The sequence below is a fragment of the Carassius carassius genome, chromosome 12 (assembly GCF_963082965.1).
Source record: "Carassius carassius chromosome 12, fCarCar2.1, whole genome shotgun sequence".
Taxonomy (NCBI): domain Eukaryota; kingdom Metazoa; phylum Chordata; class Actinopteri; order Cypriniformes; family Cyprinidae; genus Carassius; species Carassius carassius.
In genome coordinates, this window is record NC_081766.1 from 18,961,650 (window position 1) to 18,989,269 (window position 27,620).

General features: G+C 37.5%; 1 protein-coding gene across 6 annotated transcripts; it reads left to right on the plus strand.

The window, feature by feature from the left end:
- The first annotated feature begins 1,029 nt into the window (after window positions 1-1,029).
- On the plus strand, window positions 1,030-27,304 carry LOC132155034 (kinesin-like protein KIF1A). 6 transcript variants are annotated; one of them, XM_059563799.1, is made up of 48 exons: window positions 1,030-1,340; window positions 3,893-4,079; window positions 5,679-5,752; window positions 5,883-6,062; window positions 6,189-6,254; window positions 6,335-6,513; window positions 7,004-7,115; window positions 7,335-7,412; window positions 7,504-7,569; window positions 7,652-7,669; window positions 7,743-7,821; window positions 7,989-8,067; window positions 8,296-8,438; window positions 8,600-8,638; window positions 9,690-9,892; window positions 9,990-10,069; window positions 10,168-10,243; window positions 10,328-10,407; window positions 10,841-11,031; window positions 11,140-11,320; window positions 12,869-12,941; window positions 13,044-13,137; window positions 13,289-13,437; window positions 13,522-13,700; window positions 15,306-15,443; window positions 15,581-15,868; window positions 18,197-18,315; window positions 20,101-20,186; window positions 20,346-20,481; window positions 20,682-20,856; window positions 21,132-21,222; window positions 21,327-21,445; window positions 21,528-21,583; window positions 21,673-21,781; window positions 21,905-21,971; window positions 22,219-22,303; window positions 22,453-22,558; window positions 23,058-23,172; window positions 23,354-23,487; window positions 23,658-23,719; window positions 23,827-23,972; window positions 24,067-24,252; window positions 24,867-24,938; window positions 25,263-25,381; window positions 25,535-25,648; window positions 26,489-26,681; window positions 26,801-26,919; window positions 27,031-27,304. In XM_059563799.1, the coding sequence occupies exons 2-48, from the start codon at window positions 3,974-3,976 to the stop codon at window positions 27,071-27,073; spliced, it is 5,403 nt and encodes a 1,800-aa protein (XP_059419782.1). In that variant the 5' UTR covers window positions 1,030-1,340; window positions 3,893-3,973; the 3' UTR covers window positions 27,074-27,304. The 6 variants fall into 6 exon arrangements, with proteins under 6 accessions (XP_059419782.1, XP_059419783.1, XP_059419785.1 ...); XM_059563800.1 differs by lacking the exon at window positions 8,600-8,638; XM_059563802.1 differs by lacking the exon at window positions 15,581-15,868 and having other exon boundaries at window positions 1,031-1,340.
- Window positions 27,305-27,620: the final 316 nt, after the last annotated feature.

The window sequence follows — 27,620 nt, forward strand, 5'->3', positions numbered from 1 at the left end:
CAAGGCCCACCCATGGCTCATTCAATTGCATTTATTTGATTTATATGGTGATTGTCAAATTATAAATTGTTTAAAAATATAAATAACTTATATTACCCACCTTCGGTCTTGAGTCCCACAGAGGAGATGGAAGGATATAAAACTGGAGCGACGACAGTGAAGGACGAGAGAGGACCAGGCCTGGGCTTTTAGTTGTGTTTTGGTTTTTATTTGAGTGCACCAGTCGTCCGTGAGGGGCTGGTGCGCTGTTTTGTGTTTATTTTGTAATTAAAGTCTTTGTTTGATTGTCCGCCGGTTCCCGCCTCCTTGTCGAAGATTATGGAGATTTAATGCGTTACACATACTATTAAAAATTTGTCATTTAAAAATGATATTGTTTTACAATAGTTTAGGCCCCGCACCTCTCTTCCTTTGGATATCAATGAAATTGACATGGATGTACAAAAATATTGTTCATGTAGGCCTACTGTTTAAAGGTTTGGGTTGGTAAAAAGATTTTTGATTTTGGAAGAAGTCACTTAGGCTGCATAATTTAACAAAAATACAGTAGTAAACAAATTGTGAAATATTACTAAAAAATTTAAATATCTATTTTCTATTTTAATTAAAATGTAATCTATCCCAGTCTTCAGTGTCAGATCGAAAGCTCAAAAGAACAGCACTTATTTTAAATTTAAATCTTTTGTGAACGTCTTTACCGTTACTTTTAATACTTTTTTATGTATCTTTTCTAAATAAAGGAATTTATTTTTAACTGTAGTGTACATTTGCATGTCTTATTTATTTATTTTATAAGTGAACCCAACTTGTTTGTCTCTTTGCATCAGCCTGGCTGGCATCCTCAGCCTTCATAATGAGTCCACTGCGAGGGTCCGTGATGTGCATACTGACTGAGACACAAACAAACCCCATGAGCTCTTTGTGCTTTTAGAGGACACGGACGCAAATCCGTGAACCGTGGTCTTTTGACTGTCCTTTGATGCTTTCATCACACTCTTCATTTCTCTCTCTCTCTCTCTCCCCCCGTGCAGCATCCAGAGCCATTTTGCGTTAGGCTGAAGAATCACTGTCTCTCAGCGAATTCCCACATCTATTAACCCTCCCTCAGCTTCCTGACGCACCACTGCGTACCAGGCCCTGCAAAACTAGACTCCCTCAGTCTGATGGTCTTGCCAGGGGGGGCTCCACCTGCATTGATGTTGCTGAGCTGGGGAGAGGCTGAGAGCCTATAGGAAAACACATAACAACTGGGCGAGGAAGAAGACGGCGGATGAACGCAGACTTGATGGAATAGCCCTCTGCTGTCCGCAATCCCAACAGGATATTATCATCAGGAATCAGTATGTGAGATCTTGATTATTGTTTGTGTGATTTATGTGTTTTTAAACCATTGTTTTTCATGTCTCTTATGAGAATAAGGAGGGTGTGCACTCTGTTCCCTTGTGGCCCTGTTCCGAAAGCCACATAGAGGCTGTTGGAATAGAAAAGGGTAAAACAAAAAATGGAAAAGATCTTGAAGAAGATGTTTATGTTTATCATGATGTTTATTCAGTAATCAGTCATTTACACGCATTGTCTGAAACTAGCCATGGTGCTGAAGGATGCTGTTTATGTGTGCAGGGTGAGGCTATGTCATGAGATCTGGGCCTTTTTCGTAACGGTTTATGTTTTTATTTGTAAACCCAGAAAGATTAAACCGACAAATAAGCTACTGATTGAAAAGACGAATACATGGAGCATTTTTTAATTAGATGCGTTAAGGAGGGTGAATAGCCTACAGTGCGCACCAATATTTGCGGACCAACGATTTATTTATTTAGCTAATATTAGAAATTCGAAATTAAATTCTGTATGTTTGCCTGTATTCTGGCCTGTACTAAAGATTCGGACAAAATATTGCCATAGTAACAGACACGTCACACTTTACCACCTCAAGTCTACAACGACGCGGTAGCCTACGCTGAAACGCTTATATAGTGTTATATAGTTATATAGTGTTAACTAGATGATGATGATGTCGATTATAATCGTGTAGGTTAATTTTGTTGATTATACTGGGAGCGCACTTATGTCGCGTCACTCGCAGTGTATGGGGTGTTGCATCTCAGCATCTACGCAGACGCAGCTCTAAATGTAAACAGATCGGGTACATGTTTAGCCTATATATGATGTGATAACCTTGTTTTGTATAACTGGTTAGCTTAATGACCTTTTAAACGGTTTCATTGGGTTTGTTTTGCCGGCTGGGCTGAAGCTGACGCAAATGTGCGTCTTTCACAGCTGCTTCATGACTGTATGGATGACGGTCACAGCAGCCATTTTTAGCAGAATGTAAGGGATATGTGATTAATAACCTTCTTTTACTGTCTATGTTAATAACATTTGCTCCGTATTGTGTAGCTACAAACAACCATGATTTTCTGCTCGAAGGAGGGGACCTATAGCCCAGTTTTTTTTTTTGATAGTGTATGGGCAAATGCTGTCCAAATTCACTCACAGCTTGTTATTAATAGCCATATTCTATTTTTAGTTATTAATATTTCACTAAGGGTGGGTATCACATTAAGTTGCCAGTAAAATTAAGGGGGAAAATAATCAAAGTATAAATGAATAGGATAATTTTCAATATTAAATGTTGCAATAAATAGCCTATATATGTTCTCTTTTTTCCAAATTATTTCTAAATCATTGTTATTCCTCATGGCACCTTAAGTGAATTTGTTGATATGCTTTTTAGAAAAGAAAAAACTAGGACAGTTTTTCTCATCATGATTAAAACCATGATTTTGCATGATAATTTGCAATATCAAAGAACTGACATAAAACTCGACCCACTTCCATTTATATATATATATATATATATATATATATATATATATATATATATATATATAAATCAGTCTTTTAATTTGATTACTTTATCCACAGTTGGACAGTTATTACATGGGTTATGTTGGACATTGTAATCTTTTGTTCAGAGTTGTTGAAATAAAATGTCCCAGAGTTGATTTTTAAGATGTTATAATAATTGCAAAAATTATTTATAAATAATCACAAACAATGTATGGTTATAATCCGTATAATGAAACATTATTTATTACAAATAATCCCAGGGGGCATGAGAATTTGAATTTACTTATTAATTTATTAATACAATTATCTTGCTTTAATAGTGATCTGTGATATGGATTTAGTAAGTATATTGAAAACAAGAAAATCTGTAATTTTTTAATTGTTGCAGTGTTTCCAACAGTTTTCTGATATCATGTCTGGTTTTGAATCAGTTATCAGAGCTCTTAATTTGATATATCTGAAGATATCTTCAATATGAGCAGCTTAACAGTGTCTGCATGCCTTGAATAGGCCTGAATTTTGCCAGCTGGCCGACCTTGCTCTCAGATTCTGATTTGAACAAGCTGTTTGTTTGTTCTTTTATTAAATCTGCATATGAATCCTAAACCTGTTTGTAAGTCTGTTTCGCTACATATAGTTTTACAAGTTCACATAGCCATATCTGATGTACAGTAATCTACTGAATGAGATAAAAGTCCTGATGAGTCATGTTTTGGATCTCAGAGAACTCCATTACCTAAATGAGAATATCAGTGGTGTAATTTAGCCAATACAATACTGAACAGATTTATGGGGATTTTCTTTAATTATCTCTTGAAGTGAATTGCTAAGGTACTAAATCTAAAGAGTAGGCCTTAACACATTTCTAGTCTTGTTTTGCAAAAGAAGAGTTGACTTTTGACGAAACATGGTGTTTTTTGTTTATTTAATTGCCTAATTGTATCTTTACTGTACTCTTAATTCTATAGTGAAGTAAAATAACACCTATTATTTTGCTATTCCAGCACATACAGTGACATGTCTGTGTTTCTTTCTACAGGTGGCAGGTGGCCTCTGATTCCTGGCTGGGCTTCGTCCCATCAGATCCTGTGCAGTAGCAGAGTTCCAGCACACAGACACCATGGCAGGTGCCTCGGTGAAAGTAGCCGTGAGGGTCCGTCCCTTCAATTCACGAGAGATCGGAAAAGAGAGCAAGTGTATCATCCAGATGACAGGCAACACTACCAGTGAGTGTTCTTTCAAAACACATATTTTCACTTGCTGTCAATGTTTATTTAAACTCATCTGAGTAAAAGATGTTTGTCACTGTGCTGTATGAATAATTTATGACTGTAATTAAACATTTATTCATGGTCTCTCATCAGCACCACCATGAGAGGAAATATTAGTGCATCTCTAGGCTTGCAGTTTTGAAAATGTCAAAAAGGTCATGCTTTAGTTTTCTGTAAAGGTTTTTTTTAATTGGTGAGGTCTACAACCTGTCACCACCTGACTGTTTGTTGACTTCAAATTTACTGTACATTGGTTCAAATTTTCTTTTCAGAAGTCAAACTATAAAAATGCTGTGCAATATTGTTGCATTTATCCATCAAGACAAAAATATGAGAGACTTAGAGATGCAGACTGGTTCATCTGATAAATGTTTCTCTCTATTATGCAAGAAAAATAGCAAAATAATTTAATTGTCACAACAACATTTTTATAAAACATACATTTTAATAAAAATCATGGGACAACATGGATGGTAAACATATTTATCACTGGTAAATGTTCATTTCACATGCCTTTAGCAAAAGAATTGGACATGTTCAGAAACAAGCTCCATTTCATGCCAAGAATTCTGTGGTATTTCAAGGCCCCATTTCTAGAGCAGCTCCAAAAACTGCCCTGTTGTTCTGCCTGCAGCGTGAAAACAGAGTCAGCTGATGCAGAGTGTGAGGTCACACACACTGCACGGCTTTGTGCTGGTGAAAGGATGCAGGGAGGTTCATGATCTCATTCCCAGAACCCCAGGGATGGCATGATTCATGCTTCCTTAGACTCATCTGTCCTGAAACATGCCCAACATACACGTATATTGACAGTGCAGAAAATGCTGTTATGATGACTATATTGAAATGATATTTTTGTCTTTTTGAACATGGCTTTTGTGGATAAATAAAATAGGTCTTCATTTAATTTATATAAATGGTTTACAATTTATAATTAAATATAATTAATTTGTTTATTTAGAGTATAGCCTGCTAGAGTATGACTGTTTTTTTGTTTTGTTTTTACTTATGATGAAAAATACAGTAATACTATAATATTGTGAGATATTATTTTAATCTAACTAAACTGCTTTCTATTATAGTATATTTTAAAATCTAATTTATTCCTGTGGTGGCAAAGCTGAATTTTCCTTTAGAAATCATTTTAATATGCTGATTTGATGCCCAAGAAATATTCATTATTATTATCATCAATATTGAAAACAGATGTGCTCAATATTTTTTTGTGGAAGCAGTAATATATGTTTTTTTTTTAAGTTCAAAAGAACATAATTAACTTTTTTAAAGAAATCGGTTGTACTATTATAAATACCCTTACTGTGATTTTTGTAATCTTCCTAAACCCAAAGTTTTGAATGGTTATGAATACATAAATAGTGAAGTTCCTCTGACCTCATCGTGAGGTTTTTAGTGAGGTTTCAATCTTTTGCCAGACTTCAGATCTGAGCGTGATTGAAATTAAATGATGAGTCTGGAAAGAGTTTTACTTAGTTAGTTGTTTTCTCCATTAGATTGTAGATTTATTCTTATTGACATGTTCTTTTTGTTTTCTAGCAATTATGAACCCGAAACTGCCAAAGGAGAGCAAGAGCTTCAACTTTGACTATTCCTATTGGTCACATACAACGGTGAGTTTCTTCATATTAACTGCCGAATCTGTCTCTTACACAACTCCCTGCTGCTATTTTTAATTACAAATGTTACTGAGACATTTATGGTTATTTATTTTTTTGCTTTGTGCATTTCTGTTTTCAACAGCCAGAAGATGTGAATTATGCATGCCAAAAGCAGGTTTATAAAGACATAGGGGAGGAAATGCTTCTGCATGCTTTTGAGGGATATAACGTCTGCATCTTTGCCTATGGGCAAACTGGGGCAGGAAAGTCATATACCATGATGGGCAGGCAAGAGAAAGACCAAGAGGGCATCATCCCGCTGGTAGTACACTATAATGCCATTTGTAATTGACATTATCGCTCTCTTTGATATTGTAGCAAATACTGTAGCTTAGATGCTGCAGGGTTTAAACTAACACATTCGTAATGCTGAATCTATCTGTGACAGCTGTGTGAGGACCTGTTTACCAAGATCAGTGACAATAATGACAACAGCATGTCATACTCGGTTGAGGTAAGAGCAGCACCTGCATCATAAATTGCATTCTTACCATAGAATCATTATAGCAAGTGAAAATGCTGTTGTTTTTTCAGGTCAGTTACATGGAGATCTACTGTGAGCGTGTGCGGGACCTTCTGAACCCAAAGAACAAAGGGAATCTGCGTGTGCGAGAGCATCCTCTGATGGGACCGTATGTGGAGGACCTATCAAAACTGGCCGTTACTTCCTACAGTGACATACAGGACCTGATGGACTCTGGAAACAAAGCAAGGTGACACAAATTTGAGTATAGATTACACTACCATTTCAAATGTTTGGGGTTGTTAAGATTTTTAAAATGTTTAGAATGTCTCTTATGCTTATCTATGCTACTGTACATATATTTTATTAAACTAAGAATTACTATGGTGTTTATAGAATTCTTTGATGTATAGAAAGTTCAAAAGAACAGCATTTATTTGAAACTGAAATCTTTTGTAACATTATAAACATTATAAACTTTTTTACTTTTAATAAATTTAATGTGTCCTTACTGAAAAAAGGTTTGAATTTCTTAAAAAAAAAAAAAAAAATTAATACTGACCCCTAACTTTTGCACAACAGTGCATATATCTCTGCACATCATTTTTTTAGCGAATGAAAATTGTGGCAAAATTGTATTCATCTAAAATGAAGCATAAATTCTTACTTTTTGGGTAAGATAATCTATGTATGTAAATGAAATCCAATTATTCACCACTGCATCGCTTTTCCGTTATCAGGACTGTGGCAGCCACCAACATGAATGAGACCAGCAGCCGCTCGCATGCTGTGTTCAACATCATCTTCACACAGAAACGACATGATAGTGAAACAGAAAACACGTCTGAAAAGGTACTGCATCCTTTCCTTCAGCCTTTCTCACCAGGTCTTCACATATTATGGCAAAGTTAATGTGACTGCCTCTTCAGAAATAGACTAGAATGCAAAAGTAGGTGATTCTCTGCATTTCAAGCATCACTGATGGATGTTGGCAGTTTGAGGCTGAAGTTGCCGGTTTGTGCATTAGAGCGCTTCACCGTTCCTAGACAAAACATTTCCATTTGCAAACAGGTCAGCAAAATCAGCTTGGTAGACTTGGCAGGGAGTGAGAGGGCTGATTCTACTGGAGCTAAAGGCACTAGACTCAAGGTGGGTCACTTTGAGTTCAACATGTTCAGTTTTCATTTGTCTTTTCAGATGAATGCATCTTATAAATGTGCGTGCTTTGTAATTTTCCTAGGAGGGAGCCAATATCAACAAATCTTTGACAACACTAGGCAAAGTTATCTCGGGTCTGGCTGAGATGGTAAGACTTCCGTTAGTTCACATATAAAAGTTCTTAAAGGTCCAAAAATGGTAAACATTAAACAAATATTGTTGTTTTGTAGGACTGTGCACCAAACAAGGTAAGGATCAGTTTAATTTGTCTTTAATTATCAAGCATTTATAGCTTTGACAATTGACACATTCTCCATACAGAACAAGAAGAAGAAGAAAGTGGAGAGCTTTATTCCATACAGAGATTCAGTTCTGACATGGCTGCTGAGGGAAAACCTCGGTATGAGGCTTTATGCACCATGCACATACAGTACCTTCTTAGAAATAATCATTGCTCTCCATCACATAAAGAATTGCATATTGCAGCCAATGTGGTCAGTTTACCTGTGGTATGGTCCCAAGACATTAAAAAGATTCCTGAAAGTTACAATGTTTTTCATTTATCAGGAGGAAACTCGCGCACTGCTATGGTAGCAGCTCTAAGCCCTGCTGACATTAACTATGATGAGACGCTCAGCACGCTCAGGTAAAAACCATCTATTGCCATAAAGGCATTACTGTATTTTAGACTAATAACCTAGAATCATGTAACATTAAAAACTGTTTTTGTTTGGTAATGGCTATGCATTAGCTATGAAGAATTGATTTATTTTTTTAGATGTTATTAGCCTCAGCAGGTAATGTTCTGTATGCTGAATGTTTTGGCACATTCTGAAACCGTTTTGGATAGTTAATAGCAATATCACTGTCACAGGTATGCTGACCGAGCCAAGCAGATCCGCTGCAACGCCGTCATCAATGAAGACCCCAACAACCGTCTGGTGCGTGAGCTGAAGGACGAGGTGGCACGTCTGAAGGACCTGCTCTATGCTCAGGGTCTTGGAGACATCATTGAGAGTGAGTCACCTGATACACTTCAAACTGAGCATCTACAATGTTTCACTCTACTTAAAATGACAGATTTCCTCTCAGATTCAAATGCTGCCAGGCGATATTATGAGTAAAGCAGCTCTAGGAATGTGTCTGAAGGATTTGTCTTCTCTCTCTGTTTTTCTCAGCATATCGGGCACAGGCTCCTGGTATATATGCTCTTAAATGTGTGTATTTTGGCACCCTAAAGGCTTCACAGCTTATGATAAACCAGGGGTCGGCAACTTTTTAATTTTTTCTTAACATGAAATGTAGTTTTTTATTTACAGTATATTACAAATCTGTTCATAGCAGCTTTATATTGGTAATAAAACTTAAAAATTCAAAAGCAGTGCCAAAGTGTGTCACCCATGCAGCACTGTGAACAAGACTGTGTAACTCACAGGACAGACATTTATTTGGGTGTCTCACTATTGCATTTGCAGTTTTTAGTTTGCTCTGTCTGATACATAATTGTTTATTTTTTATTTTTTATTTTTCAATGTAATCGTTCACTCCACATGTCAACATTTACTCTCCAGAGCATATATTTTTACTCTTATTTGCTTGATGAGTGTTCATTTTTGCAATCCTTCCTCAACATTTTATAATAAATAGTTTAAGAATATTACAATCATTTAACAATCATTTTATATGTGTGCCAGTATTAACCCTTTCTAATGCTGCCGACCCCTGCGATGGCCAAAGCAGGAATCTCTGGACCACCAAAGTCCATGCTGTGCAGTTTCAACTAATCAGTTTAAATAAAATGAATTAGACTGACAGGGAACACAATTATTGGACACCGCTGCTCTGATGGTCCAAAGGCACTCTAGAGGTTTTGCTTGGGATTTGCCTCTACGTGAAGCACAGGCATGTGGTCATATATGCGGTCTGTGTAGTCACAGATCAGTATTACATTGAGTGTTCAGTTCATCTCCATGCTCATTATCCCAAGCATGGTTCAATGAATTTGAGGCATGACGGAAAAATACATTAATGATAATTTTTGATGTTCTGATTTACTTGAAAAGTAAAACACACAACAGTGTCTGAAGTCCTCAAATTGATGCCCTGCGCCCTGCAGCTTTATAACCTTTTTAATTAGCTTTTCAGCTTTATGTTTGACACTTTCTACTCTTCCTCCTTCCCCTTCTTTTCTGTTTCCATGGTTTTCCTTTTCTCTCTTACCACAACTTTATCCTTTGACTCTCCAACCTGTTACCACGTGTTGCCCAGACTTGTCCAGTTACAAGACTAATCTCAATAGCATCCAGGCTGTCAATCAAAGGGGTGATCTCTCCACAGTGACCAATGCCATGACAGGGATGAGTCCCTCACCCTCCCTCTCTGCCCTGTCCAGCCGAGCTGGCTCCATCAGCAGCCTGCATGACCGGATCATGTTCAGCCCAGGTAGCGAGAAAGCCATTGAGAGGCTGAAGGTGAGAGAGAAGCTGATGGGATGGCTGGATAGATGGTCTGATAAATGAATAAGGCCCAGTGCTGATTGTCTTAATGTCTGACCTCCTTTCCAACTAGGAAACTGAGAAGATAATCGCAGAACTCAATGAAACTTGGGAAGAGAAGCTTCGTCGCACCGAGGCAATTAGAATGGAAAGGTTGGAGACCTCTGAGAGGGATTTTATCTTGAAATGTGTCTAAATTCAAGTTTTGTATTTCATTTGTAAAAAAATAAATACAAATCTATTTTCATCAGGGAGGCACTTTTGGCTGAAATGGGTGTGGCGATGAGGGAAGATGGAGGAACCGTTGGAGTCTTTTCACCAAAGAAGGTTAGAAGATCATATGTGCTTTCTAAAAGGAAGCTAGCCTTGTCTCATGCTTCAATCAGTACTTCCTTATGATTTGACTTTCAGACATCTCACCTAGTCAACCTCAATGAAGATCCACTGATGTCTGAATGCTTGTTGTACTACATTAAAGATGGAATCACAAAGTAAGAATGTTGTTTATTTACACCCAGTATTTTCAATCATGGACCACTGGGGGTCCACAAAGACATTGCAGGGTGTGTGTTAGTTAACATGAATTAACAATGATCACTACTTTGCATTAAAGACTACAGCATTTATTAATGCTGATCTCAACATTTTCTAATAGATTTTAAGATCAAAAGTTGTATCTGTTAACATTAGTCATGCACTGTGACCTTATTGTAAAGTGTTATACATTTTTAGCATTTAAAAAATTAAACATTTCTAACTACATGACTAACCATTAACTAATGATCTAACTCATGTTAAAAATAACTAATAAACAAAAACCTTTTAACTTATGTTAAAAATAATACACAAAAAGTGTTATAATATTAGCTAATATTAATATTGGCAAAAAAAAATTCCCCTTATGGCCTCCATTTTTTCCTGCAGGGTCGGCCGGGAGGATGCCAGCAGTCGCCAGGATATTGTCTTGAGCGGCCACTTCATTGAAGACGAACACTGTATCTTTACAAGTAGCACAAATGCCTCAGGAGAGGGTACGGTGGTCCTGGAGCCCTGTGAGGGAGCAGAGACTTACGTTAACGGGAAGAGAGTGACAGAGCCCACTGTTCTCAGATCAGGTAACTGCTTCAGTTTCTAGGCACAAACATGGCCAGTCTGTTGAACAACTTTTTTTTTTTTTGGTCTCTGTAAGGTGTTTTGACCCTGTCTTTATCTGTCTATCTTAGGTAACCGTATCATTATGGGCAAGAGCCACGTGTTCCGTTTCAATGACCCTGAGCAAGCACGGCAAGAGAGGGAGAGAACCCCATGTGCAGACACACCTGTGGAGCCAGTGGACTGGGCCTTTGCCCAGAGAGAACTACTGGAAAAACAAGGCATTGATATGAAACAAGAGATGGAGCAAAGGTACATATATCTCATATAGGGTGACCACCCGTCCCGCGTAGCGCGTGCGCGCACAGCGTTTGAAGCCCAATTCATGCGTCCCGCAAATTGAGACTGTGTCACGCAAAATCAATGCTTGCTCAAAAAAAGTTGATGGCTCTATATCCTCGAGCCCCAGGCAGCCAAACGAACATTACTTGACAGTTCAGCACGCTACTGCGAGAGCGGGAGCGAGCGAGTTTGAATGAGAGATGAAGTTTACATCTTTATTATTTCTGTTTCAACGTTTTTCCTACATTATTTATATTAAAATATGTTATGTAGGCAATAACTCAGTTTACTATTTGACTAATTTACTGAGGTGGCATCGTTGTTAACTTACAAAAATGATAATTTGGTGGATAATTGACATTTTTCCGTTAATAACAGGTAGGCTAGTGTATTCCGATGTAAAATTAACAGTCGCCTGTGGACGCTCAACAACCATCTTATCTGAGCTCAAAACGCTGCTTGAGCAAGTGTCAAGATACTAAAAGTAATAAATACATAATCATGAACGTTTATGTGTGTTTATTTTTGTTCTCAGTACGTTATTTTAATAGCAATTAATGATTATGAACATAAAAGCATTACAAAATATATATATATTATTATTACTATATACTATCGATGAAACCACAAAGCTGACGCAGGAGGTATTTATAACTGCAATATAAAGTAATTTTGAGTATTATTGCTATTAGTATTATTTTCTAAAATTAGGTAGATGTAATATAAAAGTACACATGGCAATGTTTTTGCAACAGCTCCAAGTCTCACGCGCAGTGTAGGTTATACGTCACTGTCCGAATCCGTTCACTTATTTATTTATTCACTCCTTCCTGATATAGTGAACTCAACTGCCATACACTATATAGGGATTAGTGAATGAGTGAATTCCCTTCCCTTGAGTTGTGATGTCAGACTTTTTTTTTTTACTTTTCCTGTGGTGTTGAGCAACTACAATTCATTTTAATCCTATAATTTTATATTATAATTTATTTAAAGTGAATAAATTGTAATGAAAAATTAATAAAATAGCTAAAGTAAATCGTAAAGTGGAAGTGCATCTGTCAATTCTGTCATGAGCATACATCAGCAATTACACATGTTTAGGGGAATAGGGCATTATTAATATACCATGTAAGGTGGTATGTGCTAGAAATGGGTAAACCACTATCAGTGAGTCTGCCCATGGGGTGTCCCACATTGTCCCTCAGAAACGTACCCCTTGTCCCCCCTTGGGCTTATTAGCAGGTGGTCACCCTAATCTCATAGCAAATCTGGATAGGTGGAGCTGGAGGAGGTGGAGGGTTTCAGCTCTGACACCATGCTCCAGGACCACCTACAGTGAACCCTGAACCAGACTATTTAAATGTTGACCAAGAACTTCGTGACTTATCTAGATATTTAAACCCCTCTGAGAATCAGATCAACTGGCTAAAACCAGCAAATCAACCAGCTTATAATTAGTATCTGCTCCAATATCTAGTTTTTGCGGCTTTACTCTGAGGCCCACATCATTTACAGGTTACAGGAGCTAGAAGACCAGTACCGCAAGGAGAGAGAGGAAGCAAGCAACCTTCTGGAACAACAGAGACTAGTAAGTCATTTTAGACTATTAAGAGCTTAATTTGTCCTTAAGAGGGAGAAACTGGAAGAATCTGTCAATAAAATTCAAATTTAACATAGATTTTTCATTTAGGACTATGAGAGTAAGCTGGAAGCTCTTCAGAGGCAGGTCAACTCAAGATATTACCCAGAAACTACAGAGGAAGAGGAGGAACTTGAAGAGGAAGGTGGGTAATGCAGTTTAAACCACATAGGTACTGTATGATCTGAGCCATATCATATGCATAATCAAATTAGCATAGGATTTCATGTTCTAAAAACGTGTTGTAAGTGCTTAGTTGATTCTGAGACAAATGGGTTCATATTTTGGTCCTGTAGTGCCGTGGACAAAGCGAGAGACAGAACTGGCCCTCTGGGCTTTCCGGAAATGGCGATTCTATCAGTTCACCTCTCTCAGAGACTTGCTCTGGGGAAATGCAATTTTCCTCAAGGAGGCTAATGCCATTAGTGTGGAGCTAAAGAAAAAGGTACACTGAAAAGATTTTAGAAAAAAAGTTTAAGTAAGTATAAATGGATACAAATCTAATAATTGTTCCCTTTTTACTTTGCAGGTTCAGTTTCAGTTTGTACTACTAACGGACACACTGTACTCCCCACTGCCCCCTGACCTCTTGCCCCCCAGTATAGCCAAAGATAGGGAGAAAAGGCAGTTCCCTCGCACCATCGTGGCAGTAGAGGTTCAGGACCAGAAAAATGGTGCCACACACTACTGGACACTGGACAAACTCAGGTAAAGTGAGATTAAACATACACAATATGCACAAAATGCCCACAAGAGGAGTCTAGCCCTTAAATTATGCATGACGAGTTATAGTTCAGCTTTTTTCAAAATGGTGTTACTTTTCCGGTAAAATGCTTATTTTTTACACCAGAAATGATGTAACATAAAAAAATGCTGCATCAGTGTCATATGAATGTCTGTCTCATATGTTGCATTGGGAAGTCTGATCAATATTAGTGAATTGTTAGGTCAGACAGATAATGTAAATAAATGATTCACCAACCAATTCAACCCAACATAATTTTGCCGTTTAAACCAGCGGTCCCCAACCACCGGGCCGCATTTGGTACCGGGCCGCACAAGAAAGAATAAATAACTTACATTAAAGCTGCAGTCGGTAACTTTTGGCGCTCGCGTCTGGTGGAAGAACATTGTAGCCGGAGCTACTTCTCTCTGTTTACATCTATGGCGAGTCACGCAGGTACTGCACACTACTCTGCAGCGTTGCCGACCCCAACCAGACTAAAATAGTCCGAATATAAACACTTATTATAGGTGTACCATAGTGATTAAGGATAAGACAAAAACACGGTTTGGAAAATGGATTCATGATGTACTCGGTCATTATATATTATTCACGTTATGTTGGCGCGATGTTACGAGGACGCTGCTTATAAAGTTGCATATGAATACACAGTGGATTCATGTTTATTATTATATTTACAATATACCACAGTTTTTATGCCAGTCGTATCATTTTATTTTGTTGTATTTATGCTTCACACCTTAATGCCCGGTCCGTGAAAATATTGTCCTACATTAAACCAGTCCTTGGTGCTGAAAAAGTTGGGGACTGCTGGTTTAAACGATATATCTGATTACTAAAAAGAGATTGTCCTATTAAAAATCTTGGTTACATGCATTTTGTTTGTAGCTACTGTAGTAGTGTCTAATTAACTTTTTAACTGAGTAGCTCGGCTATAGTTGAACTATTTTAAATTATGATGAATATGTAGCTTGTTTACACCTTCAACATTAACTTAAAACTAAAAAGGGATTAATTCAGATACTATAAAATGAACAAGTATTTTCTACACTATCAATGCTTATGCCCTTGAATAATGGCCAAATAGACTAAAATTGATGTCACAGTCATGACTATTTGGTATTTGGTAGTTCATTACTATTTTAAAGAGACAAAAATTTGGATGCACTATGTGTCGAATTAATCATAATGAATTTTAGCCGCCTTTTCCTTTTTGGTTTATGCTTCACGAGTTCACACTTACAATATAATTAGCTGAGGTATAGTATGCGTATTTGGCATGCTGTCCGGGGAAGGGCTCAGAGCTATTCCCCGTCTATTATAAGTGAACTCGAAGTGGGGAGATGGGGTGGAGGAGGGATGCTGATAAACCGTCAATGGACAAACGTAAGTCAGCGATATTTATACTGTGGTATTGATTACTTGATTTGGGTCCACCTGTGTTGATTAGGCTAAGTATCTGACGCGCTCCTCACGAATCTTGTAAATAGAACATAATTTAAAAAGTGAGCATATAAATGGAACATCACAGAGTATGCTTTGCTTATGCATTACTGTTGTCCAAGCAGACAAAGACTGGATCTGATGAGAGAAATGTATGACCGAGCAGCAGAGGTGCCCAGTAATGCAGTCGAGGACTGTGAACATATGATGTCCGGCGGTGACCCCTTCTATGACCGCTTTCCATGGTTCCGTCTGGTTGGTCGGTGAGTAATTGATCAGTCAGATTTGTATGGTTTAAAGTGCTGAGTGGATGCTGGTATTCCCACTTTACATGACTGGAAACAGCGTGTGCGTGTGTGGTGTTGTACTAACCCAGTTCCCGTGTTTTCGGCTGCACCAGCACTCCCATTCTCAACACGTGCATGAGCAAGCGCATGAGTGACCTTACCCTCTCCCCCACCCTCTCCGACCCCGACTCTGACATAACCGAGCTCTCTGATGAGCGGCATTATGGGAAATTCGAGGTGGAGGAGGAGGAGTTGGATGACCTGGATGATGAGATCTTTATGGAGGACCCTGGCTCAGAGCTTGGGAGAGAGGAGGATGGTGTGGGGGAGGACTCCCCATGTGTCAGCGATGGCAAGGACCCCTTTTACGACCGCTGGCCTCTATTCAGTTTAGTGGGAAGGTTGGTGAGGTTTCAGGAGCATGCTGTCAGAGGAAACTAGCTCTTTCACACTGAGTCACAGACAACAGGGTCTGTTACTAGAACTTCCTAACTGGACACCAAATAAATGAACATCACAGACGGGGGGAGAAAATATATTGTAAAGATAAAGATAATTTTGCTCAGTTCCTCAATGTATTTTAATGTTTTCAGGTAAAACAGGTAAAAACTTAATTCTTGCTAAACAAACATTAATGCCATATTTATTCTTCTGGTGTTCGACATTATACAGTCATTTTCTCTGATTTTTTTGGCATTTATTATTATTAATTAGTATAAGAATTATTTGGATCTTAGTTTTTTTAAAATACTTTTTTATGCTATTCTATTATGTCAATGTAAATACAGTTAAATAGAATATAATAAATGTAGTACATTTATAATAATAATAATAATAAATTATTTTAATTTTAACAATAAATAAATTTTGAAACTGTTCTGTTATGTCAACACAAATATAATAAAATACAATACATTTAACAATAATAATGATAACAACTTCAATTTTAATAAACAAACAAGCAAACAAACAAATAAATAAAAATGTTGATGCCATTCCATTATGCCAATGTAAACATAATAAAATATATAGTATATGTATTAATAACAACAACAACAACAACACAAATTTAGATTTTAATTATAAATGCGTATATGAATAAAGAATGATGCTATCATAATGTCAATGTAAATATAATAAATAAAATATATTTAAAAAAAATATATTTCTTTATGGTCTGTCATACAAGATTTGACTTTGAAAGTGTGAAACTCTTCACCTGATCTGAAAGCAGTTTTAATGCCTCTTTCTGCTTGTTTTAGATGTGTTTTACTTCTAAGACAACAAAGCATTTACCTTTTTTCTTATGGATTGATAATCTTATATTGTTGCGTGTTGAAAGTGACCATTTCAGTGGTATCTGAGGTTTTCAGTGACTGAATAAGAGGAAGCTGAACAAAATGAACCAGCAATGTCAAGATTGTGAAACACAGTAAACCACTGGTGACAGATTCCTAATTGATGTTTATTTATACATAAGGCGGCTTTAGGCATTTGGAGGCATTTGAACATGTGGCTCTACAGGACAAATTAATAGTGTTGTGAATGCCATTAATGTCAATTCTGCCATTTTGAAAGATGCAGCACTGTATGGCAACATAATAAATTTTTGTCTGCTCTTTTCTGAAGTGAAATTAGCATCCTCTGCAGAATTCTGTTGTTTCTGTGATCGGTATAAATCAGATTGTTTTGTCTGAAAAGCTGCAGCGCTCAAGATGAAAGAGCTGGTTTTGACTACAGCAGTCTCAATCAGGCATGCCAGAGCTAAAACTTGTTTCACAGTTTTGGATTGGCACCCACACTCTCACTTCCCTGCGCACATACAAGATGCAAGATTTGTGACGTGTGTTGACTTTAATTTCTCTTTTAATTTGATGGAGGTTAAAATCATGTATGTTATTGTCTTTCAATTTTTTGGTTTCCAGTTTGCATCTGGCCCAACAAGCCAAATTTTGAGTTTATTTTCTCACTAAACATTTTGTTTATCTGAGCATGCTATATTTGCACCTCAGCAATCTTGTCGAAAGCTCCTCCCCTCTGGCCATACCTCCTGCCACTCTTGAAGTCTGTCTGTCAAGCTTCATCCAGCAACAAATTGGGATCAAGAGGGCAGTCTTGAATGGAATGAATTTGTACAAATCTGTCTCCAAACTTAACTGCATTCAATGTCTTATTTTGTTCAGGGATTTCATAGACATATAATTGTGACATGGAATTATAATTAAACCTTCAATCAGTTACTGAAACTTCAATTAAAATCAGATGTATGACAGTGCATTTCCATATGTTTGGCTATGTTTATGACTTGACAGTTAGAGCAGTTAGTCAAAAGTTATAGTGTAAAGTAACTTGTGGTGCAGTTTTCCTCTATGCATGCTCTCGAAAGACTTTCACCAACCCCCACAGAGACCAAAACCCTTGCTATCACTACTTTCTGTATCATTTTATGAGAATGGAAGCTCTAATAGAGTATTCACAGATGAACCACAGACTTTTTGGCTTTCGTTGGAGTAGCTTCTTGTTTCGTTGCTTGTTTTGTGTATGATGTTGTGTTGTCTAGTGGCATTGTGGCTGAGTTGATCTTAACTGACATTTTTCCCATTTAATTTTTTTTTTTTCATTCATGTTAACACTCTTTCTTATTTTTTCACCCCATCAACTGTCTACAATCCCTCTTCTTTCTTTGGCTCTCCTCCTTTTCCCCACATCCTCTCTTTCTTCTCACATAGGGCATTTGTGTATCTGAGTAATCTGCTGTACCCTGTGCCATTAGTGCACCGTGTGGCCATTGTGAGTGAGAAAGGCGAGGTCAAGGGGTTCCTCCGTGTGGCAGTACAAGCCATATCAGGTAAGTTTATCTTCATGATGCTTTCACAAACCTATTTGGAGCAGATTCCAATTAGAAATTTAACTTAAGTATCGTTTTACCTTTTTAAAATAACAGTATAGGTGTACCACATGGCTCAGTATTCAGACCGATTATGTTTTCATATTTCATTGGTAAATTATTTTTTTATGAATTAAATATGTAGAGTATGTACGTATGTATGTACAGGAGCATCTCAATAAATTAAAATGTCATGGAAAAGTACATTTATTTCAGTAATTCAACTCAAATTGTGAAACTTGTGTTTTACATTTATTCAATGCACACAGACTGAAGTAGTTTAAGTCTTTGATTTATTTAATTGTGATGATTTTGTCTCACATTTACAAAAACCCACCAATTCACTATCTCAAGAAATTAGAATATGGTGACATGCCAATCAGCTAATCAGCTCAAAACACCTGCAAAGGTTTCCTGAGCCTTCAAAATGGTCTCTCAGTTTGGTTCACTAGGCTACACAATCATGGCGAAGACTGCTGATCTGACAGTTGTCCAGAAGACAATCATTGACACCCTTCACAAGGAGGGCCACAATCATTCATTTCCAAAGAAGCTGGCTGTTCACAGAGTGCTGTATCCAAGCATGTTAACAGAAAGTTACAAGAAGGAAAAAGTGTGGAAGAAAAAGATGCACAACCAAACGAGAGATCCGCAGCCTTATGAGGATTGTCAAAATCGATTTAAGAATTTGAGTGAACTTCACAATTAATGGACTGAGGCTGAGGTCAAGGCATACAGATGTGTCAAGGAATCTGGCTACAGTTGTCGTATTCCTCTTGTTAAGCCACTCCTGAACCACAGACAACATCAGAGGCATCTTAACAGGGCTAAGGAGAGGGCGAACTGGACTGTTGCCCAGTGGTACAAAGGTCCTAGAGTCTGGAGGAATGATGGAGAAGCTCATAGCCCAAGTTGCTTGAAGTCCAGTGTTAGGTTTCCACAGTCTGTGATGATTTGGTTTGCAATGTCATCTGCTGGTGTTGGTCCATTGTGTTTTTTTGAAAACCAAAGTCACTACACCCATTTACCAAGAAATCTTGGAGCACTTCATGCTTCCTTCTGCTGACCAGCTTTTTGAAGATGCTGATTTCATTTTCCAGCAGGATTTGGCACCTGTCCACGCTGCCAAAAGCACCAACAGTTGGTTAAATGAGCATGGTGTTGGTGTGCTTGACTGGCCAGCAATCTCACCAGACCTGAACCCCATAGAGGGGTATTGTCAAGAGGAAAATGAGAAACAAGAGACCAAAAAATGCAGATGAGCTAAAGGCCACTGTCAAAGAAACCTGGGCTTTCATACCACCTCAGCAGTGCCACAAACTGATCACCTCTATGCCACGCCGAATTCAGGCAGTAATTAAAGCAAAAGGAGCCACTACGAAGTATTGAATACATGTACAGTAAATGAACATACTTTCCAGAAGGCCAACAATTCACTAAATATGTTTTATTTTATTTTATTGTTCTTATGAAGTATTCTTATTTGTTGAGATTAGAACCAAAGACTTTAACTACTTCTGTGTGCATTGATTTTTTTTTATACACAAGTTTCACAATTTGAGTTGGTTTACTGAAATAAATGATCTTTTCCACAACATTCTAATTTATTGAGATGCACCTGTATGTGTGTATGTATGTATTTATTTCCTTCTTTCCTCTGAACATATTTAGAATTGTTTTGTGTATGCACGCATAAATAGGATTAAATATTAAGCGGTTGCTATAATATTTAATTTCTTGTCACAGCTGATGAAGAGGCTCCTGATTATGGGTCAGGTGTGAGACAATCAGGAACTGCCAAGATCTCATTTGAGGATCAACAGTTTGAAAAGGTTGGTTGTGTTACTCATTTAATGTAAATGATTGTGTCTTCTCTTGGCAAATTAATTCTCACAGTTAATTATCTCTGAAGTGGAGTTGGGCTTTGGATTTTTTGTTATTAAATTATTTTCTTAGAAGTTCACAGAATAATTGTTTTTCTCTCTGCTTAGTTCCACACAGAATCATGCACCGGTGAGATGTCTCACACAAATACATCTCAAGAGGAGCTGCGCATCGTAGAAGGAGAAGGACAAAACTCAGAGTTGGGCCTCAGTGCTGATGAGGTCAACAACAACACCTGTGCAGGTAAAATGTTTTAAAAAAAACATTACTCTTGGACTCATTTCTTTATTTTTAAATGATTTTATGACAAATGTACAGTATACATGCCAGAACATAAAATAATATGCCCAATAATCATACTGTGATATTTTTACTGTTAAAGTAGAGTCAGACAGTATTTGTATTCTAATCTTAACTGTTTTCTCATGCATTGCTGCATGTAGCCTCTCCTGATGATCCTAACAGTCCTCTGAAGGATGGTCTGGAAGGTTCTCTTGATGTGACTCAGGAAAAATCACTCCAGCACTTGAATATCGGCAACAACTTCACCTTCAGGGTCACAGTGCTTCAGGCCTCCAGCATCTCTGCTGAGTATGCAGATATCTTCTGCCAGTTCAAGTGAGTAGATGTATCACATCCATAGATTTATCAGGATTTTTCAAAAGATAAACTGTGCTGTACATCTGACAGATTTTAGGGTTTGAAAGGCAAATACTTTTGCACTTTACTTACAAATTTCAGACACAGTGGTTTAGAAAATTTGCATATTTTTTTGAAAGTTGACACTCAAAACCAGTGCACCCCCTCAGTCTGAATGATGCTTCTGCAAACACTCATCCAGCATGCTCATAAGACATGCAATGTCATCTCAGCTGTCCTGTGTCTTTTTCCAGCTTTATTCACAGGCATGACGAGGCATTTTCCACTGAGCCATTAAAGAATACAGGCCGAGGGCCTCCACTGGGATTCTACCATGTACAAAATGTAATCAACCTGTGTGTCATTTATTAATGAAGTAATTCAACCAATTTTGAGACGTTAGAAATAAATCAAACATAAACAATTTGTGTGGTTTGCTACTATTGCAGATAACCGTGGAAGTCACCAAGTCTTTTGTGGAATACATCAAGAGTCAGCCAATCGTTTTTGAGGTGTTCGGCCACTACCAGAAACAGCCTTTCCTTCCTCTCTGCAAGGACTTAATCAGGTGAGCAATTTTAGATTTTTATTATTATAATACGTTTTAGTCACCTAAAATGTCAAATAAAATGTTCCCTCCCTCCCTATAGTTCCTTACGTCCAACAAGAAGGCAGTTCCCTAGAGTTATGCCTTTGTCAAAGCCAGGTAGGGTGATGTTTTGTCTTATTTCTTGACCAGTACATACAGTACTTGTGGTCTGTCTGTGTCTGAACTCTATCTCTGTCTCTCCCCAGTGCCTGCCACTAAACTAAACACGCTGACACGCTCCACTGCTGGCCCCTGTCACTGCAAATATGACCTTATGGCATTCTTTGAGATCTGTGAGCTGGAGGCCAACGGAGAGTGAGTATCTGATAAACACATTGTGGTTTATCAGTTCCTTGTAAGTTATTCATTTCAGCCTATATGCATGGTAGGTTATTCATATATAATTTAACCCTTGTATCTGTTTGTGTACTTTTTTAGCTACATCCCAGCTGTTGTTGATCACAGGGGTGGAATGCCCTGCCATGGTACATTCCTGTTGCACCAGGTAAACATGAATCCATCTTTCTGTCCCTATCAACCTCTTTAATGGTAGTACGAGTGATAACAGATGGTATTTCATTTACACTTCTTTTTAAAAGTTTATAACATTATAAATATCTTTACAGTCACCTTTGATTACTTTAATATTTCCTTGCTGAATAAAAGTATTCATTTCTGTGAAAAAATATTTTTTGTTTTGAACATATTTTTAGATTGAGATAAAAATGGGGGATTTTTCATATTTTCTGCAGGGCATCCAAAGGAGAATTACAGTGACTATTGCCCATGAAACCGGCAATGATATTGAGTGGAAGGAGGTTAAAGAGCTCGTCATAGGTTAGAAAATGCTGTGCTATTTTTCTCTATTAAAAAAATTGTTATCCATCACATTAAGCACTACTGGCATAGAGGACAAACGGAGATGTTATGGTGAACGTTCAGGCAAAGTTACAGATGACACAGCATTTCTTTTGTTCTTTTTTTAGGGCGTATCCGTAACACACCCGAAGCAGATGAGACTATCATCGACCCCAACATCCTGTCCCTCAACATCCTGTCTTCAGGCTACATACGACCATCTTATGATGACAGGTACACCACTGATCCTTCCTAACAGAATACCTTTACAAACTGTTTTTGCTATTTGCAATATGACTATTGTGTCATAAAAAAATGGCAATGTTAGCAATAACAAAGTGTTTACATGAATTCTATTTATTCAAATGATTTGTATTATGCATATAAGGTCAATTAATTCATGTATATTAATCAATTACTCTAAATATGTGTGCTAACAACACTAAAAAATCATAACTAATTTACATAGATGTATTTACATTTAATTTTATTCTTAATATTCTAATAACTAAAATATGTTAACAATATTTTAATTCACTAACATGTTAATTTCTTTATTGTGTGCTTTATTGTGTCAGAGTGTCACTGGGAATTGACCAGAGGTATGTTTTTTCCTGAAGCATACAGAATTTTCTATTAGTTATTGTAACCCACCTTATGTTTTCATACTTGTACAAATGAAGAAAAAATATAAGCAATGATATAATTCTCAAAGCAGTTTGCAACTTTTTAGGACATTTTACCACTTTGAGGCCGCATGGGACAGCTCCATGCACAACTCCCTCCTGCTGAACCGTGTCACTCCATATGGAGAGAAAATTTACATCACTCTTTCTGCCTATCTTGAGGTGAGGAAGAACCTTTCAAACTAAATTGATCAGATTATGGCATTTAATCAATGTGGGAGATATTGGAATTAGTAAAATGAAGTATCAACACAAGTAAGAGTAAATTCAGGTTACACATTCATAAATTTAGCTCTGAATTTGATTATGAGATGTTCAACTAATTTGTTGTTGTAATGTTTAGATGGAGAACTGCACTCAGCCCACTGTCATCACTAAGGACTTTTGCATGGTGTTCTACTCCAGAGATGCTAAACTTCCTGCGTCTCGCTCCATTCGAAACCTTTTCAGCACTGGTGCCTTCAGGCCCTCTGAGAGGTGAGGAAAGTTTGCTGGCCTCTTTTTGCAGTCAAGTAAATCGATTTTGAGTCAACCAATGCACTATTTCCAAGCTCTAATGCTCAAAATTTGACATCCAAAACTGTTTTTCATTTGGATTATCATCGTAATAGTGAAGTTAAATGGTTAATTGGTCTTTTGTGTCTCAGTAACCGTGTGACTGGAGTGTATGAATTAAACCTCTGCAATTTGGCTGACATTGGAAGTCCTGGTAAGTTATGTACAAATTAAAATGTTCAAATTATCTAATTTTTATCACATAAATTTGAAGATTTAACCCAGTTGTTTAATTTATTTTGTTGTTCTGCTATGATGGAGGTATGCAAAGGAGGCGCAGACGGGTGCTGGACACCTCTGTGGCGTATGTGCGCGGAGAGGAGAACCTTGCAGGTTGGAGGCCCCGCAGCGACAGTCTTATCCTGGACCACCAGTGGGAGCTGGAGAAACTTAGCCTCCTACAAGAGGTAAATATGGCCCATCTGAATGTTTAAGGGCTTTTAATTTTGGCTTTTTGTTTTCATTCAAGTAAATGACTGTGAGGTCTGTGTTTGCTTACAGGTAGAGAAGACCAGGCATTACCTGCTGCTGAGAGAGAAGCTGGAAGCATCTCTACTTCTGGGACAGGACTCTTTCTGTGGCAAAGACCTGATGGATTCACCAAAGGCCTCCCGCCACGCGATCAACCCAGTAGTCAATCTGTGTCTGGACAGTCCCAACGAGAGGCAGAGGGACCTGGCTGCCAAGGTGAATGTCTGCTTCTTTATAGTCACATAACATGACACTGATAGGCTATTCCCAGCAAGTCCAGTTTGACTAAACCAAACAAAAGTGTGTGTGTGTGTATAATGTTATGTTCAAAACAAAATTTCAATTGTATAATTGTATAATGTAATATTTTTTTCTTACAAGTCTTATTTTTCACACAGTTGCTTCTCAAGTAGTTATAATGAATTTTCCATATTGGACCACAAGGTCCAGTATTCAGACCAATTATTATTTTCTTATTTACTTACTTAAACTCCATTCAAAACAAAATATTCAGATACCTCAAATAATTGTTTGCCGTACAACAATAAATAAATAAGACTGGCATTTCAATAGAAAAAAATAACAGAATCATTGCAATATATTAATTCAGATTCTGTGTAACGTTACTAGAGACACATTTCTTTTTTCAAATCACATTTTCCATGTCCACATGTTAAAATTTGGTCCTGGTGAGATTAAGCCATACGTTTTTATTACTCTTCACTGTTCTTTTACTAAATTGAAAACCACGACTCTGAAATGCTTAAACTCTTTATGTCGTTGCTTTATGTATTTTATTCCCTTTTCCTCCATTCTTTTTCTCTTTTCAGTGTGTGCGACTGCTCATGCACACCTTCAACAGGCAGTACAGCCAGGTGAGCAGCAGTCTCAGTGAGAGCAAGGTGAGCCTTTCCAGCCCCAGTGTTCATCCAGACCTTGCCTCATTCTCTCCCTCATGCAGACCAGATATCTCTCTCGCTATCTCTTTTTCTTCTTAGGTCTCATTTAACAGGTCTTTATCCTTTAACCATTTAAAAAAAATTGTCGACATTTCACTTTCACTCTCATTCACTCATTTAGAGTAGAGCAGCATGAGTAGTGTAATAGATGCTTTAAGGGTAAGCGTGGCATTTTCTGGAATATGATGAACGAGACACTTTTAATGTGTTTCCAGCTTTATCATCAGGTGGTGCTCTTTTTCTTTTTTTTTTCTTTTTTTTTTTTAGCTATCAGAGATGTCTGCATCACTTTTAAGAGAAAGTTCTTCTTCCCATCTGAGCACTTTGACACCCTCCTCCACCTGCCCATCACTTGTGGACGGACACTATTGCAGTCCAGGGTTCAGGTAAGTGTATTTTCAACATAAAGTCCAGAAGTCTCTGCTGATCTGATAACATTATGGCTAATACTAGTTCTCTGAGAAACAGCATATACAGTCTCAGAACACCTCAAATACTTTACAACTAACATGACTTTCTTGTTCTGTGTGATTTTTCAGAGGCGCTGAAACAAACTCTGGTGCCTCTAGCCCTGATCTCGACCCCTTCAGCCCTATAGAGAGAAAACCCAGGAGCTGCACCTTCATCCCAAACATCCAGGAGATTCGCGTCAGGTAGCACCCCCAAACAGTCTGTCTCGAAAAATTTACCTCCTAAACTCAATTTTATAAACATAATATATAAACTCAACATATAAAGTACACTGTGCAGGCAGACAATAAAAAAAATCCAACTTATTTGTGTATTTTATTGAGTGTGTGAGACAAATGTGTGAAATGATGAGAATCATTGTTTTTACATGGTGGTTGCTATTTTGAGATCACATGACAAATACTGCTTCCTTTACCATTTTCACATTTCCTGGTTTATTAGAAGGTAATGAATGAAAGCTACAACAAATATAATTCTTGCATTCTCTTTTGCTCCAAAAGCTAAAGAAGAAATCCACAATAGCATTTCTATGATTTTACAAAATAGGAAAAATAATATTGAAACAGTGATGTTGGTCAGAAGAGAGAAAGACGTCAAATTTGCCATTGCTACCTTAGCTGTTGTATTTGAAACACTCACAAAGTTGTGTCAGCTATTTTCCAGTATTTTGATGTCAATGTCATATAACACAAAGTATAGTATAATATATGTACATGTATATAAAAAAGAAAATATAAAAACTCTAAATTTACGATGTTTATAATGTGTGAAATATTGGACACTTTCGGTTGCAAAAATTATTTAAGTGACGAATGCATGGAAATATTTGTACAATTTAACTGATAACTGAAAACCTTTACTTTTGTATAACATTGCATCCACACCACTAGGTGTCAGTATAGCATTCAAGACCACTGTTGAAAAACTCCTATCCTTAAAACTTGAAACATCCTAATGTAACATGTTACTGATTGCCCTGTAAATAATATGGTATATATGTAATGTATTTTTCCTGACTACAGACCTATTGTGTCAAAGAAAGGCTGTCTACACTTTCTCGAGCCACACACCAATGGCTGGGTGAAGCGTTACATTGTGGTGCGGCGGCCATATGTCTACCTGTACCGCAGTGAGAGAGACTGCGTGGAGAGAGCCATCATCAACCTGTCCACTGCTCAGGTGGAGTACAGCGAAGATCAGCAGGTCATGCTGAGGGTGAGGCCATTTATTTATACCTCATCCAATGACATTATACCCATGATTACTGAGTAAAGAGTTCTGCTAGCAATAGCTGTCTACTGATTTTGTTAACCCATGTGATGTTTGGTTCCCAGGCTCCTAACACTTTTGCAGTGCGCACTGAACACCGCAACATTCTCCTCCAAGCAGCCAATGACAAAGAGATGCATGACTGGCTGTACGCATTCAACCCGCTGCTGGCAGGAACTATCAGGTATTCACTATTCATTCAATAGTGGACTTACTTTAGGTCTTGAGAACCACTGCTGTAATGGTCATGATCAATGATATCGCTACATTTCTCCTAATCTCTCTCTACCCACAGGTCTAAGCTTTCCAGACGAAAATCAGGACAGCTGAGGATGTGAAAGTGTTTTTCTCTGGCTGAAACCATAAACCGAAAGCTAGCAGGACTTTATGATGTAATTATTAGGTCATGTGATCATAAGTGCCCTATCCCCATGTCATCACAGCTGCCTCTTGCCTGCCCTTCCCAGCATTCCCCTCTCAGTCTGTCCATGCCGTACATACACTGTGGGCTTGGCTTCACAGAGTATGTGTGTTTATGTGTGTGTCAGACCATATTTAATGTAAATTTACAACATTGAAATATATTTACCCAGGTTCATTTGCACAAGTGCTCTGCTACTTAAGGGAATCAGCTTCTTTAATCATTCTCCATTTACAACTTTTTATTTTTTTGCACAGGAAATTGGAGAGCTGCGATGCTAAATGACCCGTTACTGATATACTGAATGAAAATACATCAGAGTGCATTAAATGAGGGAGATTTTATTTCGGTTACATCACATTTTTCAAATGTGACCTTTAACCACAAAACCAGTCTTAAGTCGCTGGGGTATTTTTTAAGCAATAGCCAAAAAAACATTGTATGAGTCAAAATTATCGATTTTT